The sequence below is a fragment of the Eutrigla gurnardus genome, assembly GCF_963514095.1.
Source record: "Eutrigla gurnardus genome assembly, chromosome: 5".
Classification (NCBI taxonomy): Eukaryota; Metazoa; Chordata; class Actinopteri; order Perciformes; family Triglidae; genus Eutrigla; species Eutrigla gurnardus.
Window position 1 is genome coordinate 24,723,944 of NC_139919.1, and position 19,935 is coordinate 24,743,878.

The 19,935-nt window shown below is 43.9% G+C and overlaps 2 protein-coding genes across 4 annotated transcripts; both read left to right on the top strand.

Moving 5' to 3' along the window:
- Positions 1–769: 769 nt before the first annotated feature.
- On the top strand, positions 770–10,749 carry LOC311013426 (SLAIN motif-containing protein-like). 3 transcript variants are annotated; one of them, XM_084009493.1, is made up of 9 exons: positions 770–1,033; positions 1,567–2,228; positions 5,238–5,374; positions 6,601–6,720; positions 8,116–8,256; positions 8,338–8,667; positions 8,793–8,933; positions 9,358–9,643; positions 9,787–10,749. In XM_084009493.1, the coding sequence occupies exons 2-9, from the start codon at positions 1,576–1,578 to the stop codon at positions 9,839–9,841; spliced, it is 1,863 nt and encodes a 620-aa protein (XP_083865619.1). In that variant the 5' UTR covers positions 770–1,033; positions 1,567–1,575; the 3' UTR covers positions 9,842–10,749. The 3 variants fall into 3 exon arrangements, with proteins under 3 accessions (XP_083865619.1, XP_083865618.1, XP_083865620.1); XM_084009492.1 differs by having other exon boundaries at positions 771–1,033; positions 8,790–8,933; XM_084009494.1 differs by lacking the exon at positions 6,601–6,720 and having other exon boundaries at positions 771–1,033; positions 8,790–8,933.
- Positions 10,750–11,206: 457 nt separating this feature from the next.
- Positions 11,207–17,941, top strand: znf711 (zinc finger protein 711). The gene is made up of 8 exons (XM_084010484.1): positions 11,207–11,376; positions 12,441–12,529; positions 12,644–12,742; positions 13,184–14,065; positions 14,168–14,314; positions 14,428–14,607; positions 14,818–14,952; positions 15,062–17,941. The coding sequence occupies exons 3-8, from the start codon at positions 12,664–12,666 to the stop codon at positions 16,237–16,239; spliced, it is 2,601 nt and encodes an 866-aa protein (XP_083866610.1). The 5' UTR covers positions 11,207–11,376; positions 12,441–12,529; positions 12,644–12,663; the 3' UTR covers positions 16,240–17,941.
- Positions 17,942–19,935: the final 1,994 nt, after the last annotated feature.

The window sequence follows — 19,935 nt, forward strand, 5'->3', positions numbered from 1 at the left end:
AACACATGAGGCCACAATTAAGTGACAGGAGGGAGAAACAAACTCCAGATCTTGTTTAGTGTCCTTCAAAGCCTTAAAACACAAACGTTTATACAGGATGAATGTTTTAGCATTGCACTGGATGCTGCTTATTTCCTGTCACACCTGTATTTTTATTGCATGCTGTGTATAATTATCTCTGCATCAGCACTGTGACATATACACATGATTATTGTCTCTTGTGAAACAAGTTATACAGGTTCTTTTAGTAGCATCCTTTAGTTCCTCTTTTCCTAAACATTGTAAACAGAAATAAACAGTGCCATTCTACGTCCAACATACATGAAGATAAACCATTGCACAATGACAACACATAAACTATAATGTAAAATAACATCATATAATTTGTATTGTTTTAATCATTAACATTTTTGCTGCATAGTCATTTCTTTTATGTCGCAGTTTCACTATCCCACGCTTTTGTATAGACATACTCAGCCAAAGAATTGACTATTTGTATTTCAAAAAACTCAACAGCAGTTCCTTAGTCCAGGAAATAGTGTCCCAGTCTCACATTCTTTCAGTCTTCACTGCGAGACAAACTATTACTAATAGAATGTTATGTAAACAGCGACACTTCGTGGCTACAATATGTATTACAAAAAAATATATATATTATTGCAGTACCACATCCCTCCGTACGGGGCGCCATAAATCAGAAAACTCACAGGGGGAGGGGCGAGCGCTGCAGCAGGTCTGTTCACACTGGGGCTAACTAAAGTCCATCAACAAGCTAGTTAGCACGGTGGAGCGATGTGATGAACGCTGTCGATGATGCGGTAGCCAGAAGAAAACATGGACTAGCTAACTGAGACTCTTTCCCGCGTGTGTTGACAATCAAGTTTCCAGCCTAGAAACTATTTCAGGGGGCTTTTGTAATTAGCTGCTTCATTCATGCGCTCGCTGTTGGACAGGGGAGTTTGAGCTCCGAGTGGCGGGCAAGCTCAGTCACCAGCTCGCTGGGACAACTGGGACAAACACGGCTCTATCACCGGTACGACTGTTTTGCTGTTAGCATGCTAGCCGAGCTAACGTTAACAAGAGCGCTCAAACATATGTATAAAAAAAAACGTTACCTCAATATAGCTGCTGCAGGTTTAAAGCTCATATAGATGTAATTGTGTACATCCTCTTGTAGCTAGCTTATTGCAACGGCAACTGCAGCTGGGCAGTTAGCAACGGTATGACGAAAGAGAGAGAGAAAAGTGGTCGGCGACACGTACAATGTTTGTTAGCTGGAAACGGCTAGTTAACCTAACGTACAGGTGGCGCGGTGTTACATCTGGCTCGTGTTACTACGACCAAAAGCGTTGGATGCGAACGAAGTAGATAAGATAATATTCGAACTGCTAACGTGTTTATTTTGACTACAGTCGGCATGTGTTGCTGTTGTGTTGCTGGCGAGATCGTGCCCATTCACTAATAGTGTAGTCAGCAACATAAAGGGAGCTTGCATGTTATGAAGCTAATGCGATCATATGTAGACCTGCTGTGTGTTTTTCATAATGTTACTCTTCCTCCCAATAGAGTAGGAGCATGGTGGTCCCGGACAATGCCAGCGTGGTCCCACAGGCGGACGATGGCAGTCCCACTGGCCTCATGGAGAGCTCCAAGCCTGGGTGCGAGGAGGACGAAGAGGGGGGTCAAGATCTGGCAGGGGTGGAGCTGGAGGAGGTCCGAAAGCTGCAGGAGCTTGTTCGGAGGTTGGAGGTCCAGAACGAGACCCTGCGCAACAGGGGCAGCAAGACTATCATCCACAGAGGAGCCAGCAGCAACAGCAACCTCACAGCCTCTGACAACATCAATGAACGACTGACTTGTGACGAGGAGACGGACTCCCACCTCAGTTTGGAGCACGGTGGCAAGCTGGGCAACGCAGACTTTGAGCTGTCACCCGCTCAGGACAGCAGCAGTGGTGAAGACATGTCCCCTCTGCCCGTTGCCATCAGGCTGCAGGAGGAAGAGGAGGAGGAGGACGACGACGACGATGACCAGGGTCCATGCGGGGGCTTTCTCACCTTGACCTGCAGTAACGGTGCAGCACAGACCCCAGAGAGCCCCTCTCAGGAAAGTTATGAGTCAGAGACTCTTGCCGAAAATGACTCAGGGTTGGACCAAACTGCACTGGATGAAGTTGATGTCCTGGATTTGGAGGATGAGTGTGCAGAAGAAGACGACGAGGACAGTTGGTATGTATTATTATCTACACTGCTGGTCTCTGGTATCTTTGTTTTGATGGCCTCCCTTTATCACCAAAGATATACTCCTAACATTGCTGGATAGATAAATAATATCTATATGTAGTGATGCATAAGGGTTAACTTTAGGGGGATTTTATTTCTGGCAACACAGGGCACAGTGATGCCACAGTTGCATGTTATATTCGCTGGTGTATAGGTAGAGAAGCCCCTTCAGCCATATGAGTCACTTGTTTTTCATTTTACCCTCTGACTTTAATGTGTTACTGCCCCACACAAAGCAGTGACTATGCACTCACTGTGCTGTAGCTGTAGGTTATTTGGATGTACGATTAGAGTTATTTCTTGGTCAAGAAAGAAACCTACATTTCCTCTTCACCCTCAGAATCAAGGAGAGTCTTCTCTTGTAATTTCAAATATATATTTACTCATTTAATTATTGAATATTTACTATAATTAAGAGGAAATCATAAGGTGTAAGAGATGGAGAATAGAGAGATACTGGAGTGATGAGAAGATGGTAAACGTGAGGGCAGCCAGCCTGAGTGAATCACTTCAGAAGCAGGTGACGTTAATTCAAAATGAGAGGCCAACCAACAAGGCTGTCCCTTAAGCAAGCCTTTCATCTCTCTGACCGAGACCGGTAAGCAAACAGGCGTGACCTATCTTCTCTCCTGTTTAGCAGGTTATGATGAACAGAAAGTTCTTTTTTTTACCAGCCATGACAAAGTGTGTGTGTTTGTGTGTGTGTGTGTTATCCAGGACACACCTACACCTACTTAACTGTAGCGGGAACTGCCACAAAAGCGGTTTTTAATACTTTGCCAGGTGTTTATAATTCTGTCCGTCTGTGGACACATTTTGTTACCACGACGACGTCATAACTGTGCAGTTACATTCACGAAACTGCTGTCTTATCAAGGCATAAAAAATGCAACAGGCAATATGTTCTGTCAAGCTCTTTGAAGGAGAAAATCAATTCCAGGAAATGTGACAATAAAAATGTTTATGATGGTTTACCAGACAGGGATAAGCCTTGTTACACAATGTACTAAAGGTCAACTAAGCCATATTTGCATTAGTTCATTCCTGAATGCAGATCAGGTTGAAGATTATAGAAAGCCGGTTGGTTTTTAGAACGTATTTACCCAAAATGAACAGTTATAGAAGGTTAATTAGTAATAATCCGTGCTAATTGTGTTCTAGAGGTCAGTCTAGACATGGTTGTTTATGCTCCTCGCGCTGGGCGGCCTAAAACAGTTACCATATTGTGTGCCTGATGGTTCCTCTAGCAGCTTAACAGCCGGACCATTCCCAACTTCTTTTCATTTCGGATCATTAGCCATACCATATGTGCTTTTGTGAGGTTATCATAGCCAAAACATGCGGTAATCCTAACGGCGACATAATCTAATCTGCTCCGGGCTGGATGCTGCCGCATGGCTAAACTGCTTTGGGTGGGATTGCACAGCATGTGATCGGACAACCTTGCTGTGTGACCGAACTGCAACACGCACAAAAACACTGGAGCTGCGAGCAACTGAAGGATCTGTTGTTGTGTGGCTTTTGGTTCATAGTCTTAGATCTCCACAAGAGGAAAAAATACTTTAGAACCACTAAGTTGCTCTCCTCGCCTTGGCTGATCATGTATCATAAACTTTGCTGCGTTGACTAAAGTTATCCATCCGGCCTCTGGCTGTGGTTGAACACAAAATGGGACAACGCTTGGTTTTACAATGAAGGGAAGATCATCTGTTTTTATAACTAAAATATTCCTATAGAGCTAATGTGAAGTTATCGAATGACTGCAAAAGTATAGATATAAACAGATATGGATATTGATTTAATCCACAAATGCTTCTCTCCTTATCGCTTTCATATTTTTGTAGAGGTAGGTTGCACAAATTCTGTTCAGGTTTTTATTTTACCGTGTAGCAGTTATGGAACTTCATTTGCAGACCTGTGACATGTGTGAGTGGCAATAATCAGGTGTTAACATGTGACCAAATCTCTGGATCAAACGGAACAATGAACAGTATTTTTCCACATCAAATACAAGGATTGTTTGTGAAAGAAGTAGCTCCAGCTCTCTCTCCCTCTCTCACACACACACACACACACACACACAGCTGACGCTGTACTCTGTTGCAGATATGTGACCTGAATATTGCTCTCTGTATTGTTGCTCATTCCAGTGGGAATTGCGTCCTGTTGTGTTTGTCCAATGGGAAGATGATTTGTAGTTGATTGGTCCAGAAGCAGTCAGTCCGGGTCTTTTGTCAAAGGATCGGCCCATGTGACCGTCAGCTCAAAGCTTGTGGTGAACCAGTGGATGTTTGCCCTCACTGGGGCAACACAGGGCACATCTCAGAGGAGGCATCGGAAACTCGTATGTTGATGTGATGTTTCCCAAAGCCAACTATAACACTGGATTTTAAATTCTATGTGTTTAGAGATTTGTCCACCTGACTGTGGTCTGTCATTACAGGGTGAGCTAGAATGTTAGGCAGTAGACGAGGCAACTGTATGTATTTATCCCAGCAGCCTTGTTTGAGAACTAGGTTGATGATAGGGATGTTTTATAATACATTACTTAAAAGTATTTGCTCACTCCCTGTTTTTCTAATTACATCATTCGCTTTAAACGAAACGGCTTGGTTCTTTGTTTAATCGCTGTTTCATTCAGTGGTTGGGCGTTAATTGCCTGTCATGCCGAGCCTATGATGTTTATTGTGGAAAAAAACATTCCTGCCATGCGAGGCATGCGTGCACACACCTCACAAGCCAATAACTCACACAAATCTCCACCTTGTTTTTATTAAAATCCTTGTTTGATGGTTACTGGGCCTTTCTGACAAGACTGTTTAATAAAAAGTAGATTAGGCTTACTTTTTCTGAACTACCTCCCTTCTATGTTATTCTCCCAATCCCCTTTTACTTCGTGTCATTTGTCTCCCCAGGTAACAGTTTGTTTTCTTCTCGTCTGCCTCTTCTCTGCAGGTTGTATGTGTCTCCAAAAAAGCAAGTAGCTGATCAAGGCCCAGAGTCTCCGTTGAAGTGGTGTCGGCAAGCTCTTGACCATCGCAGCCCAGAGACAGAAATAGCTTGTCGGACGCTGATCAGCCGCTTGGATCAGAGTATGTACACACGTCTGAACCACATATTTCACAATCTGCATTTTTATTGATACCAGTAAGCCCTAAGATAGTCGATCTTTCAGGCCATCACAGTATTCAAGTTCAAGTTTTTCCATCAACAAATGTTTGTATCTGAAAGTCTTTGGGTCACATGTCGCTGCCTTAGGGGGTAGTTGGCCTAATTCAAGATTACGGCAGCTAATTCAATACAAGGAGATAGTGTTACCTCCCTCTTTGAATGGGCTGCTTTCTTATTTACTGCTCACCTCCATTGTGTATGTGCACAGATCTAAGTTCTTGTTTTAGTTATATGACAAAGCCCGAGTGCTCACAGTGAATGTGTACATGGTGTGAACGTCTACGTGTGGACAGAAATTGTGTCCGATCCAACAGGCCCCATATATTATTTACCCGACTCCTACTTCCTGCACACTACAGAACCGGAACAACAGAGCTATTCACACCCGGGCTGAATGTCTACATGAAGTCATTGGCAGGGTTGGAGTACCTTCCTCCCTGTGTCAGCTCTCCTTTTTTAAATGGCAGGACCAGAATATGAAATAACCTGTTGGAAAATACTATGGGTTAGCAGTAAAGGTGAATTAAATATGTTTAAAAAGATGTCTAAACTGAACTCTGTTTGATATGCAAGCAATTTCAACAGTTTGTTCTCAAAGCTCCAATTTACACCTACACCTGCTATTACACTGAACATCATACAATCTACTATCTACTAAATCAGTATGCATGTATGTATAAACAATGAGTTTTATGGTATCTGTGGTCCACAGCAGCTTTATACTGTATGTAGCAGGCTGCAGCCTCTCATTGGAGATGTACAACACCAGTGCCATTATGTGCAGCCATGCATTATGTTTACTTCATGAAATCACATACAGATGACACCAGGCTGCCATAAAATAATCACACACCTCCACAGACATCACCAAATTACTGGATTACAAATCATTTTTAATGCTTTATAAACTAAATTATGACTTATAAATTATGACTTAATGGTGTCTGATCATATAACTCCTTCCCCGAATATTTTATAGTATTTGTTTCTATATAATTAACTGTTAAAAGTACTTTCCACCATCTGCCTCTGGCTGCAGATACGAGGTGCTGTGTTTTCACATCATGTCGCTCTGCACCATCCACCCCCAATCCGAGCGTTCTTCTTCTCGGGGGATCGCTAACCTCTTCTCTCCTGTTTCCTGCAGCGTCTCGATGGCGGAACATGTACAGTAGCCCGGCAGAGGCAGGCTCGGCAGGCTCAGGCCTGATCTCTCCTGGGTACCACAAATCAACTAACAAATCCCTACTAACCTGTGGCAACTCAGGTATGGCATGACATTAACACACTGTGCTCCTAATAGTCTGCTCAACACAACAGTGGGATTGACTTCAGTTTTTGTAAGGATTTAGGTCAGTTGATATGTGTGTGCACTAATGCATAACAGTGTGTCCCCTCGGGGTCTGAATGGTAATTTTTAGACTATTCTGGCATTTTTGCATGTTTACTGTGTATCGCATATACTGCACATTACTTTGAACCATTTTTCAAATCATACAATATGTGTTCTGGATTGATTTTCTGCCACTGTTTTCCATTCATTTAATTTAATTGCCATACTAAATTCAGCAAATGATTATTGTAGAAGTTATACATCACAATAGATATTATTATGGTTTAATTTTGATGGAAAGGCCTGATAAAACAGACTAAATTGTTACCTTATTGAACAGCACTGAATGAATGACAAAGGTTGCTGTAAGTCAACACATGAATGCATCACAAATTCATCCCTCCAATCTTTAAATCACCACACAACAACTACATCATATTTTAGACTGTAGACATAATATTCTCTGTCATAAATTCTCTATATCAAGAATTTTAGCTTCTCTTAGGTTGTATTGAAGTTAATGGGAACAATGGGCACCTGGCAGACAGAAAAACATAACACTAGTGTACTGGAAGATGGTCAGTGATAATGCAAAGTATATGTGGTTTACATAATCCTGGTGATATGTACTTTGTGGTGATTGTTAGTTACTTTGCACTTCCGTTATTCCTCACATTGTGTCACAGCACTTGGCACACAACTGTGTATAGACGAACAATGCTGATGTTGTTATGAATACACTGTAAATAACACATCTTTGCATGAACTGATAAGGCTTGACTTGCGGGTGTCTAATCCCAGACTTTTTACATAACCAAATGCCCTGGATGTTTGAAGTCATTTCCCATTTGTCTCAGTGTGACAGTTAGGCCTCTGTCAGGCAGACGCGTCTTGCAAGAGGAACTGTGCATACAGCTTTCCTGCACATCATCATCAGCAGAGACAGTCCTCTCTAGACTAATGCTGCTGGGCAAGTGAAGTCGGGGTGAAAAGACGTGTTAATTGAAACATACTGTCAAACAGAGCTTTTACATTCACACCATACATTCTTGAATATTGGCCCTGTTAGTCTGATAAATTAGTTAAAATTTTTTGGGGGGCTGATGTCCATTTTCTGTTAGGAAATCTTGGTTTGAAAGCTCGTTATTATTATTCCCCTGACCTTTATTCGACCACATGGTCATTATTTTCATAACTGGCATTCATTAGAGGATTTACGGTTTTTCTAGAGTAGATAAGTAGAGTAATTGTAGTAGTGGTTAATATTGTTACCATTTATTTTGTGAGATGCACTCTTATTATAACAAGTATGCCACTGTGTGTTTGCAGGTGTCACAACAATGCACTCGGCCATGAGCTCCCAGTCGTCCATAGACAGTGAGCTCAGCACATCCGATGACTCCATCTCTATGGGCTATAAGCTGCAGGATCTCACTGACGTCCAGATCATGGCTCGCCTACAGGAAGAGAGTGAGTAGAAGTGTTGTGACCATGGCACGTGGCTTTCTGTATTTACCATTTTGTTTTTAACGTTGGAATTTTTGCTGCCAGGTTTGAGGCAGGATTATGCTTCCAGCTCAGCATCAGCATCACGCCGCAGCTCTACAGCCTCCCTTCAGTCCCTGCGCCGGGGCGGCACCTACAGCGACCAGGAATTTGACAGTTACAGCCTGGAGGACGAAGAGGATGAGTTCTGCTCCGTGCCCCAGCGACTACATCGGTTCACCCCCTCACCCTTAGGCTCACCCCGGTGTCTGTCCCCCTCCACCTCCAACCACGGTCAGGAATACAGCAGCCGACTCGGGGCCCCACGCACAAGAGCACCCAGACGATCTCTCCAGGGCCCCAGTGCAGAGCTGCTTAAATTTGCCAAGAGTGAAGGTAGGCTATATACCCCAGGTCAAGAAGATCATAGTGACCATCACAGAGATTTCTTACTGCACCAAAGCTGTGATGATACACATACTGTTGATGGTAAATGTGTTACGTATGTGTGGTTCCAGAAGAGTTGAGGCACAGCATGCCAAACCTGGCTCCCCGCACCAGCCTACGTTCCCTGGAGGCAGTCAGAAACAGCCGCAGCATGGAGGCTAACCTCCAAAGCTCTGGCAACCGCATGTCCCACCTGACTCACTCCCCCTCCACAGGTAACCCCTACCCCCTTCACCTGGTCCGCACCACTTCTCCAATATACTCGCACCTGCATTTGCCTTGCATATAACCCTTTTGTAGTGTCACTTCAAACCTACCACCTTACCTTCTGGAATCCTCCGCATGACCACAGATACGGTTTGATCCGTATTTGGGAGGATTTATTTAAATGTGCCCTGTGGAATGGAGGTAGTTCTTTATAAGTACATCCCCACTTTGGTTATATCTTGCACAAGGACATGCACATGGGTGACACGGCACATGTTTGAAGCAAGGGTTTCATGTAAGTTGAGTTTAATATAAACTCAATAATATATTTAATGTAAATGTACAGGCAAAAACTAGAATAAAAGTGCCCTGAAGACTACTGTACACAAGAAAACTGAACAAAACTACCACTGTGTCTTTCTTCCATTCAAGGTATGGCTTGTAGTCGGCTGCGCGGCAGTGGCCAGTCACCTCTCTCCATGCGTACTCCAATTAAAGCTGTCGCCCCTGTGGGCTCCATGGCAGCCGGTCGTCAGCCTTCCAGAGGTCTGCCTGTCGTCCAAGCACCGCCTGCAGGAGGGGGCCGCAGGGTCCAGTCCCCAGGCTCTGCCAACGGCGTAACCTACATACCTGGAAGAGCCTCCACGGGGGCAGGGAGGGCTTCCGCGGGCCGAGGACAGGCATCGACCAGAATGAAACTCTCACAGCCCCCTAGGAGGTCAGTGCTTAAATGGAAATATATTTAAGCAATGTTGAGTAATTGAGTAAAATGTCCTTTTAATAATGGTAGATTTGTTTTTATGTCGTCCCATTTGATACTTGGGCTCTTGAATGAAGGTCATCTTTCTTTTTTCCTGACAGGTCTTTGGGAATGAATAAAATGTCAGATGAATCCTGGAAAGATGGCTGTTACTGAGCCTGATGAAGGATGTTCACTGCTGCAACCCTCACCTGACTTCTACCCCGTTGCCTCTCCCAGTACAACGAACACAGCTACTGTCGTACAACCTCTCGGTCCCTGATTTCATACTGGAGCGCTGGACTGCACTGGATTTGTAATCGAGACTCATCTCTTCCCCTCGCATGAAACATTGTCATCCCACACAGAGGCTGTGTAGGCAGACAAGAAGGCACACATGCACACTCCACTCGTGATATGGACCGACTTTGAGCTTCCAGAATATTTGTTTGTCGATTTTACTTATTTTTCTATGGTAATTGTGAGAAACTGCTGGAATATTAAGGTTTGTATTGTTCTGTTGATGTAATTGATATGAAGAAAATTTAAATGAAGATATTGGTGATTTGTTCATTTTTCTGTGTGAATTCCTACTAGATGAAGGCGTTGCATGCTTGGTTCCGTTGGGTTTCTCTCCTGATCACCATGTAACTGCAATATGATCCGTGTGAATTTATGAATGTTCGATTGGTTCATTGTGAAGATTATCTTTAGATTTGTGTCGTATATGTGTTTTGCTCTTTGCTTACACAGCAATGCAACTCATTAAAACCACACTGCCCTTATACATAATACAAAACATGGGAAAACAATATGGTTTGTGCCAAGGAGCATTTCAGCTGTAAAACTATTTCTAACTCCAGAAGAATCTCAAAAGGTACTGTTATGGTACTGCATTTTGCAGACATTTTTACTGCATATCAAGGGGTGGTTTTGAGTGTGCTTTTGGATACCACTGTAATAAAGAAAATGTTTATGCACGAAGGGCCTTGTGCCTTTGACAGCTATGCACCCTCATGCAGAGTGCCTCTGACAATTAGGAGCTGTAACGAAAATTAATAATAAAGTCTACTCTGAAACTATAATTGCAGCATTTCTGTTTGTTTGTTTTTTTTGTTTTGGTTATCTAATCTATGCATGCCAAGTTGTCCGTTTGTATTGTTGGCTCACTTGTCAAACCATGCAATACATCCGCAGCACAAGCAGTGGCCGCAGCCGTACCGTCAGCAACTCCCGGGTATTTCCTGGATGCATGATGGACCAAACGCCTCACAAACGAGTGCTCGACACTACCCGCCCCTTGTGACAAAATGGCCCACAGGCCTCATCCACGCATACAAAGTCTGAGCGAAGTCTGCAACCACATAAAAAAAATATAATTCTTGATGTGACAACGTTTGAATTTTACGCCTCGGAGCCGGGCGTAAATATGTTTCCCATTGTGAGAATGTCTGTGTTAATGTAACTCTGCTCTCTTATGCATGACGCAAATAGTAAGGGATCAGCGGTAAACGAGGCCACGCATTGTCTGCCCCCCGCCCTCCCTCTGCTTGTCAGGAAGCAAGCTGATTGGCCGAGGCCTAGCAAAGGGTGCCCGGGGATCCAAAACTGCAGGCCGCACTTAGCTTACCGTCAAAAATAAACCAAAACAATAACAGACAAAACTGAGAAGGGGGAGAAACACCGATAGAGTCAGAAGACGACGCTATCAGGTAAAATTATTCTGAATCTGTTAGAAAGGTATGTGGAATAAGACGCAAGGGCCCAGTCGGCCGTAGCGGGCCTCTTTCAGCCTTTTCGAAAAACAACATGGAAGATAATGCGGCACAAGCCGCTTCGCCTAGCTTAGCAGGCTAGCTAGCCGATCGGACGGCCGTCGTCGCGCAGATTAGAGCGACAGGCGAAGCCAACCATCCTATACGTCACGTTGATCTGTTGCTCGTGTTAGTGCCTTTATGCATATGTAACGCTGTGTGGAGTTGAAACTGCAGTGGCCAAATGAGATCGGTTGTTGCGCTCCTTGAATTAGCAATTATGCTAAAACAAAATGGCGATGGGAGGAAGAGCCCTAGCTCGCTAGCTAGTTAGCTCTGGTGGGTGGAGGGCGGTAGCCGCCCTAGTATGCATTGCATAACGTCTGCGGTACTTTCATTGGCGGCCATAAACCCAGAGCATGTGTAGTTTTATGCGGAGACCCGACAATAATACCGTTTAACAACAAACTGCGGGAAGCATCGTGTTAGTTATGCCCCAATATGATACAACCGTAGAAACCAGGGAGCCATACCGTCACTACAGCTCCATGCAGACAGTACACATTGGGCTCATTTGAACCGTCATGTGATGGCAATGCATTTGGTCTCACACAAACAACTCATCTTTCAAGAGCAATCAGAGCCACTGCCCGTGAGCTCATCCTCCTGCACACTGAGCGGGACAGCCCTTTGTCTCAGCTGGGCTGCAGCCATCAGGCTCAACCAGCTCCAGGTGTATGGCTATATGACTTCAGGTTGAAGCTGCCTTGTAGTACTCGTGATAAGCAATGGATGGAGCCAGCGGTCAACAACACAACTGCCCGCATTCTCAGTGGCAGCAAAATACGTTTTTCTGCCTTGTGTTTTAACGTTTCTCATACAATTCATACTTTGTGGCAGCACTAGCACCATATTATGCCATATTATAAGCCCGAGCCCATGCATAAATGCTGTGTGTTGTAATGTCTGTAGAACACTTAGACTTAACTTGAGCAACTTTCTTTTTCTTTTCTTTTTGTCAGAGGGATTGCTTGATTTACCTTGATGGAAGGAAGCACATATAATATCCCTTTGGTTGTATTCTAAGGGGTTTTTTCATCAAATGTGAAAGGTATGTATTTAATACTAGCCAGTGTGGCATTGTTAATTGCTGCATTTGCTTTTATTCTTAGTAAAAACATAATAATAATAATAATAATACTAACATTGTACATTGTAATTTCAGTTTTTTTTCTGGGTAAAGACATGGATCAAGGAGGCGGGGTGTTGGAGCTGCACACTCAGGAGCTTAAGATGCCCCACGCTATGATCATGCAAGACTTTGGTAGGTGGTCAAATAGGACAAAGTGACAACTAATCATTTCAGCATGCAGCATGAAAACCAAGACACATTACCTGACAAGTGAAACTGATGCTCTAGCTAAAGATCTTAGTGTCAACATTTGCAATTACTTGAAATCATGTAATTATTCTTCACCAGGATAAGACACTCAATCCATACACTTACTAATCAGGCTTATTGCATCACATCTGTCATGTTGACGGTGCAAATGCCATTCATCATAATTGCCTGCCTAATTAATAAAGTCATAGTAACATTACATGGTCAGTGTGACATTTTCACAGCAGACAAACAAACAAGAAGGTGCTACATCTTCATCTAGTGTGCAGCGACGACAACAACAAAATGGTTTTGTAGCTTTAATCATCATTGTTTTGTATGGAAATCTTGTCATGCACTCCTCTGTGTTTTTTGTGTTTACAGTTGCAGGAATGGGGGGTCTGGCTCACATTGATGGCGAGCACATTGTGGTGTCTGTGCCCGAGGGTATGCTTCTTTCTGATGTGATGACGGATGAGGGCATCCTCCTGGAGCATGAGCTGGAGGTGGAAGGCCTAGAGACTCACGTGGTTCAAGGCCTGGAGACTGAGGTGGTGGAAGAACTGGAGACAGAAGTGGTGGAGAGCTTACATGCCGATGTTGATGGCTTGGAGGCAGAAGTGGTCGAAGAGCTGCATACACATGTGGTAGAGCTCGAGGCTCAGGTTGTCGAGGGCCTAGATGGTGAGGTGGAAGTGGAGGGTCTGGAGGCACATGTGGTGGAGGGCCTGGAAACTGAGGTAGATGTTGAGGACCTGGAAGCTCACGTTGTTGAGGGCCTTGAGGAAGAGGTGGAAGTGGAGGGTTTAGAAGCAGAAGTGGTTGAAGGCCTGGAGGTAGACGTGGAAAGTCTTCAGTCTCAAGGGGTAGAAGCCCATGAAATTACCACTGAAGACATGGTGTCCTCAGAACACAGTGTAATCATGCCTGACAATATTCTGGGCACAGAGGTTGCAATAGAGGAAGATCTGGACCATCATCATCACCATCACCACCATCATCATCACCATGTCCTAACCTCAGAGCTCATCCAGGACTCCGACCACCACCACGATGACATGCCAGATCAAGTGTTTGTGGCAGAGCTGCTGTCTGAGCACCAGGACAATACTCTGGACCACCAGCTGGTGTCAGAAGGCTTGATGGTAACAGAGGAAAACTCAGAGACCATAATCCATGAACAGCTGCCAGCTGAGGCTGTTCCCCTGCAGACTGATGAGGAGGATGATGGAAGAAGCAGTTCTGAGGATTACCTCATGATCTCCTGTAAGACAGCTTGACATAAGAGAACTTATATTAATAAACATTGTTCTTATGCAATGCCATGATTTATGATCTTATGATAACTGGCTATTTGTGTTACTGTAGTGGATGAGGTGGGAGAGAAGCTGGACATAGGAGACACTCCCCTGGAGATCAGCACTGAGGTGATGGAAGACAAGGACTCTAAAGAGGAGGATGGCTCTGAGGTCATCAAAGTCTACATTTTCAAAGCTGAAGCAGACGATGATTTGGGCAAGTGACTTAATAATGACTCAAATCATTTAAACACCACAGGCAGATTATTTCCTGTTAAGTTGAGTGAAGAACATGGTCCTGATTCAAATGGTTATTTTTTTATTTTCCAGGTGGAACAGAGGTAATAACGGAGGATGATTACCAGAATGGCCACCCTGACCTGGAAGCTGCATCGTCAGGCAGACTGGGAGTTGGCCGAGACAAGATGGTCTACATGGCAGTCAAGAACCATCCAAAAGAGGAAGAGGATGATGACGATGACAGTGATGAGGATGAAGATGATGACATTAGTAGGTTCCTTTGTGAAACAGCTTTCAGTCCATTTTGCAGGACAGGTGTTATATAGCTGGAAATAAGTAAAAGTCAACCTTCAGTCTCTTCAGTTTTTGTCTGTTTGTACAGCAAATGTTATAGCTTGGATAGGTAACATGTTTATAACATTGCCATAGAGCATATTTTTCAATAACCAATCTAAAATGAAATGCAAACCGTCTGTGCAGGTAATACCATTGACCAGGTGAAGAATGGAGCGGCTACACCGTTTCTGCAAATCCGAGAGGGTTTGGGCGCCAACCGTGTACTCAAACCCAAAACTAAGAAGAAGAAGAAAGGAGATATCAGACAGTGTCAGACTGGTATGTGAACAGCATACAATTCTTTGATGATGAAATATGTATGATGTGATGATACACATTTCACAATTTAAAAGAAGTTGCTGACTGCTTTTTGAATCATCTCTTCCAGCTGTTATCATTGGACCAGACGGCATGCCTTTGACTGTCTACCCCTGCCACTTATGTGGGAAGAAGTTTCGCTCAAGAGGCTTCCTCAAATGCCACATGAAGAACCACCCGGACCACCTGCTTAAAAAGAAGTACCAGTGTACAGACTGCGACTTTACCACCAACAAGAAGGTCAGTTTCCACAACCACTTGGAGAGTCACAAGCTGCTGAATCACAACGAGCGCTCCCCAGAATACAGCGAATATGCACGGCGCTACCACGAGTCCAGCCCGTTGGGCTCTGACAAGCTCATCGTCAAGGACCGGGAGCCCAAACTCCATCACTGCAAGTACTGCGATTACGAGACAGCTGAGCAAGGCCTTCTCAACCGTCACCTGCTGGCTGTGCATAGTAAGAACTTTGCACACGTGTGTGTCGAGTGCGCCAAAGGCTTCCGCCACCCGTCGGAGCTGAAGAAACACATGCGGACCCACACAGGCGAGAAGCCCTACCACTGCCCGCACTGCGAGTTTCGCTGTGCAGATCAGTCCAACCTAAAGACTCACATCAAGAGCAAGCATGGCGCCGATCTGCCTTTCAAGTGCAGCCACTGTCCCCAAGCCTACGCCGATGCACGGGAACTCCAGCGTCATATAGAGATGGTGCAGGGCCACAAGACCCACCAGTGCCCACACTGTGAGCACAAGAGCACCAACTCAAGTGACCTGAAACGACACATTATCTCCGTTCACACCAAGGACTTCCCCCATCAGTGTGACGTGTGTGAGAAAGGCTTTCACCGGCCCTCGGAGTTGAAGAAACACGCAGAGACACACAAAGGCAACAAGGTGCACCAGTGCCGGCATTGTAACTTCAACGCTCCCGACACCTTCACTTTGAGTCGCCATATCCTGTCCTTGCATACGAAGGACCTCCCTTTTAAGTGCAAGCGTTGCCGGCGAGGCTTCCGGCAGCCCGCTGAGCTGAAGAAGCACATGAAGACACACAGTGGTAGGAAGGTTTATCAGTGCCAGTATTGTGAGTACAACAGTACGGACGCTTCTGGCTTCAAACGCCACGTCATCTCCATTCACACCAAGGACTACCCCCACCGCTGCGACTACTGCACCAAGGGCTTTAGGAGGCCTTCGGAGAAGAGCCAGCACATAGCCAGGCATCACAAAGACATGTTGATGTAATGCACACACAAACCCACTCCTCTTTCCCGAGTAAATCTGTGTCACACACCCAGAGGTAATTTTAGTGTATTAACAAAGAAACGACGGACGTTATGCTGTTGATGACGATGACAACATTATCATTTCCGTTCTGTGTTGTAATGGGTGTACACCTCCTCCCCCCCCCCCAGGGGTAATGCAAGAACACATTTTAGATGGGGGTGAAGTCTAAAAAAAAAGACAGTGTGTACACTGAGTGGGACAGCTGTAAATTGTGTTTTGTTTTGTTGCAGAAAATCACATATGAACATATATTCAGGGTCTCAAATGTCTATATTTTTATACCCACTCAGCAGAAATGCTGCGAGAAGATGACTGTGTCCTGTAAACCAGAAAGTGGTGCTTTGTGAACATCATGCCAGTTCTTCAGATGATGTGGAATGAGTACTGGAGAAGTTTACCTCCATATTACCAACTAGTATCTCTTTTCCCTTATTAACCAGCTTTTATCCTGACATTTGTTTTCAATGCCATCGGGTCTCTACGGGGCAGGGCCATTCATGGTTTCGTAAATGGTTTTTGAGTGATGTTGACACGTTTTACGCACCTTTAAAAACATACGTCATTAAATCAAACTGATGAACTTCCATAATTTGGGATTTTCCTCACAAGGGTAAACAATTGGAGTTACGTTTAAATTGATCGTGTTAGGCTGTGTTCTGTCGAATGCGTCTCATAAGTTGAAGAGGAAACATTTTCGGTTCTGATCAGCGGTGTCTAATCAACAAAGTCTAACGAGGAAAATTGGCATGATTGGTATTTTAGTAGAAGAATGTCCCTTTAGCGTACGCATCACATTTCTCACACAGAAGTCTGCCATTATATCTGCTACGATGGTGCCGATAGTTCACAGGTGTATTAGTATATGAGCTTGACAGATCGTTACGTATACTTTTGATAACACCTAAATTGGTTACATCTGACTGCCACTGTAAGTTGCGTATGTGTGATGTGTGACCTATGACACAGATGTGCTCTCTCTCAGCTAACCATTCGATTGCAATCATGCCTTACATCTGTTGGTCTTTATCCCTTAAGCACTGATGAACACAGCTAATCAGAAAATAAGTGATTTTTAACTCTCAAACATGCTGTATCAATACTATTCTCTCAGAGATTGTGTGTTTGAGTCAGTAGAAAGCACTTTAATAACTTTTTTTTTTGTATTTTAATTACGTGTGTGTACATATATATAGATATTTACATATATCTATATATGAACCCTAGATAATAAACAACTACAGAGCTTTGTGAGTTGGTAAAGATTGTTTTGAGTGTTATCTCTAGCAAGTGGGTATAATCCATTACTGCATCAAAACGGAATTGTCATTGGAAGTTGTGGGTGAAACCATTTATTGTTTTGTTCTATGGATAAGTGATTTGGTTTTGTGTTTTGTTTGTGCTCACTAACAAGATTCCCAGACCCTCGTCCTACAGTCCTAAATAATCCAACCCAATCCCAAACATGGGATTATTCCCTCGTCAGTGGTCATCATATTGGCATTAGTCTTTATAAAGTATGCACATATGCTGTCTCCATGAAATTAATTGTGGTATATATTAAAAATCCCCTGCATTTTGTGTACCTTAGTCTATATTTTATTTCAGTCTGATTGTGGATAAACTACTGGTGGGGAAGAACCAAAATAAACTTATCTTTTTATGCTTTTTGTCCCTTTCTCTCACAAATAGGAATCGGATTTACATGACATCACAAAGACCCAGTCAGCTGTTTTATCACCAATTTAACACAAATGTACAGCTAAACGGTTAGTTATAGCGGATCTATGTTTTCTTGGAACTGCAGGGTTAACACTTTTATTAAAGCCCTTCGATTCCCTGCAGGGGAAAAGACAGAACACAGATGAAATTGTCATTAAGTAGATTTATAGTAGTGATTTAAGGAGGACGTAATAGAGTTTCCTACTCCGGATCACCTCTGCAGATCGATGAAATGGTTACTGAAGGAATATTTACCACCCATCTCTTTCTATCATTCCAGAAGGTAATGTGAGCGTGAATGTGCTTTAATCAACAACCTTCAACAAGTCCGTTTATTTTTGTAAAACCTCTAGTGAGTATTTTTAGTTGCAGCCATTCAATGATGCAATACCGTAGCATTGAGAACATCTCAACTCAACAAGTTGGTGCAATACATACTGGTCGAGCTGAGGCCTTTCAAGTGCATCAAAGAGAGACCAGCAAAAGCAACAGTCTGCAGAGGGAAAACGTCCATAATCTACCAGAACGAGCTGACGGCTGCACCGTTCAAAAGCCAGCGCTGGATCTGAGGAGCACATGAGTAGATTTCAGACTATTATAGGAAATCATCATACTAGTTCTGTAACAACTCTGCTCACCAGTCTGGTTTTTTGTCCTTTTAATCAGAAAAAGAACAGTATTCTCATACATCCTGTCATTCTCTCCTCTCATTCATGCTCATAATTTCCTTACTGTCACAGTTCAGGGCCGTCAATCATGATATCAGGTGGTCCCTTCCATCCCATCGCACAATGGCACGCCTTCATCGTCTTGCAGCTGTATCTTCTTAAATACGTTTGTCTCTCTACGTCTGTGTGCTGCTGTCCCATGGGCCCTCCACCTCTCCCCATCACCTCCCAGTCTGCACATTCATCAGCCACCCAGTCTCAGCAGAACCATCAGCCACCTCCAGCAGTGTCTGGACCACTCAGGGGATTTATGTAGCTGCTGCCCAGGACCGACTCCCCTCGACTGCAAAGTTGTACACATCTTATATTTTATAGGGAGCGTGTGATTGATTTGCAAGCAGACTTGGAGAAAGAGGAAACAAACAGAACGAGGGAAAATACACCGATTGAGTCTAGAGGAAAGTGGAGTAAAGTGATTTGCTCTGAAAGTTTGCAGTAATACAGGTGTGTGTGGGGGGGCTGCTGAGGTGAGGTGAGGTTGTCAGAGCTGAATGTCTACTTTATATTTCATGATTATGTTGTTCCCGCTGAGCTGTCAACTGTGAATCAGTCTCATTATGAAATAAAAATGGCGTGCCTTTCCCTCTACACTGAGCGTAACAGGGAATTTGACTCCTTCCACACTCCAACACTGAGCTGAGATGTATTGCAGTCTTGTCTCCGCGGTGAAAGATGTATGATGTCTCATACTGAGGGAAATGAGGCTGTACAGATGGGCTCATGTGGGCACCACAAACACCTGATAGATGCAACAGCCTGTTCTGTTTTTTTTTGTTGATCCCACAGAATATCTCATGAATCACTTAGGGGGTGCAGCTGTCAGCTGAAACCGCTGAGAACGCAGCGATCGATATGCAGACATATCCATAAAATCCTCCCTTAGCAACTCTTCATTCTCACCGCATTATCCAAGAATTCAGTTTTTTTTCTCCGAATACACGGGGACTAAGCAAAAGCAGTGGCAGTTAGTACATTTTTCCCCATTTCCTGTCTGAGTATGCTGAACCACTGTCTCTCTCCCAATCCATCAGTGTGATGAAAATTGACAGATGTACACAGATAATCCAGCCGCCGCAGAGGGTCAAACTAATTTACTTGATGTAGTCATTTTGTCCGTTTTATTTCTCAGGATCAATGAGCTATTGTCTGGATGTGCTTAGAATGATGAAACCTGCAAATATCCAGCGGTCACATGTTGAGGCGTACC

What these genes read in the sequence shown, in the direction of transcription:
- znf711 (XM_084010484.1), top strand. Translation starts at nt 12,664, where the DNA reads ATGGATCAAGGAGGCGGGGTGTTGGAGCTGCACACTCAGGAGCTTAAG. An exon ending in GGATTACCTCATGATCTCCT is followed by an intron (nt 14,066 to 14,167) that starts GTAAGACAGCTT and finishes GTGTTACTGTAG; the next exon opens with TGGATGAGGTGGGAGAGAAG. An exon ending in TGAAGCAGACGATGATTTGG is followed by an intron (nt 14,315 to 14,427) that starts GCAAGTGACTTA and finishes TTTATTTTCCAG; the next exon opens with GTGGAACAGAGGTAATAACG.
- LOC311013426 (XM_084009492.1), top strand. Translation starts at nt 1,576, where the DNA reads ATGGTGGTCCCGGACAATGCCAGCGTGGTCCCACAGGCGGACGATGGC. An exon ending in GAAGACGACGAGGACAGTTG is followed by an intron (nt 2,229 to 5,237) that starts GTATGTATTATT and finishes TCTTCTCTGCAG; the next exon opens with GTTGTATGTGTCTCCAAAAA. An exon ending in GGCTCGCCTACAGGAAGAGA is followed by an intron (nt 8,257 to 8,337) that starts GTGAGTAGAAGT and finishes TTTTGCTGCCAG; the next exon opens with GTTTGAGGCAGGATTATGCT.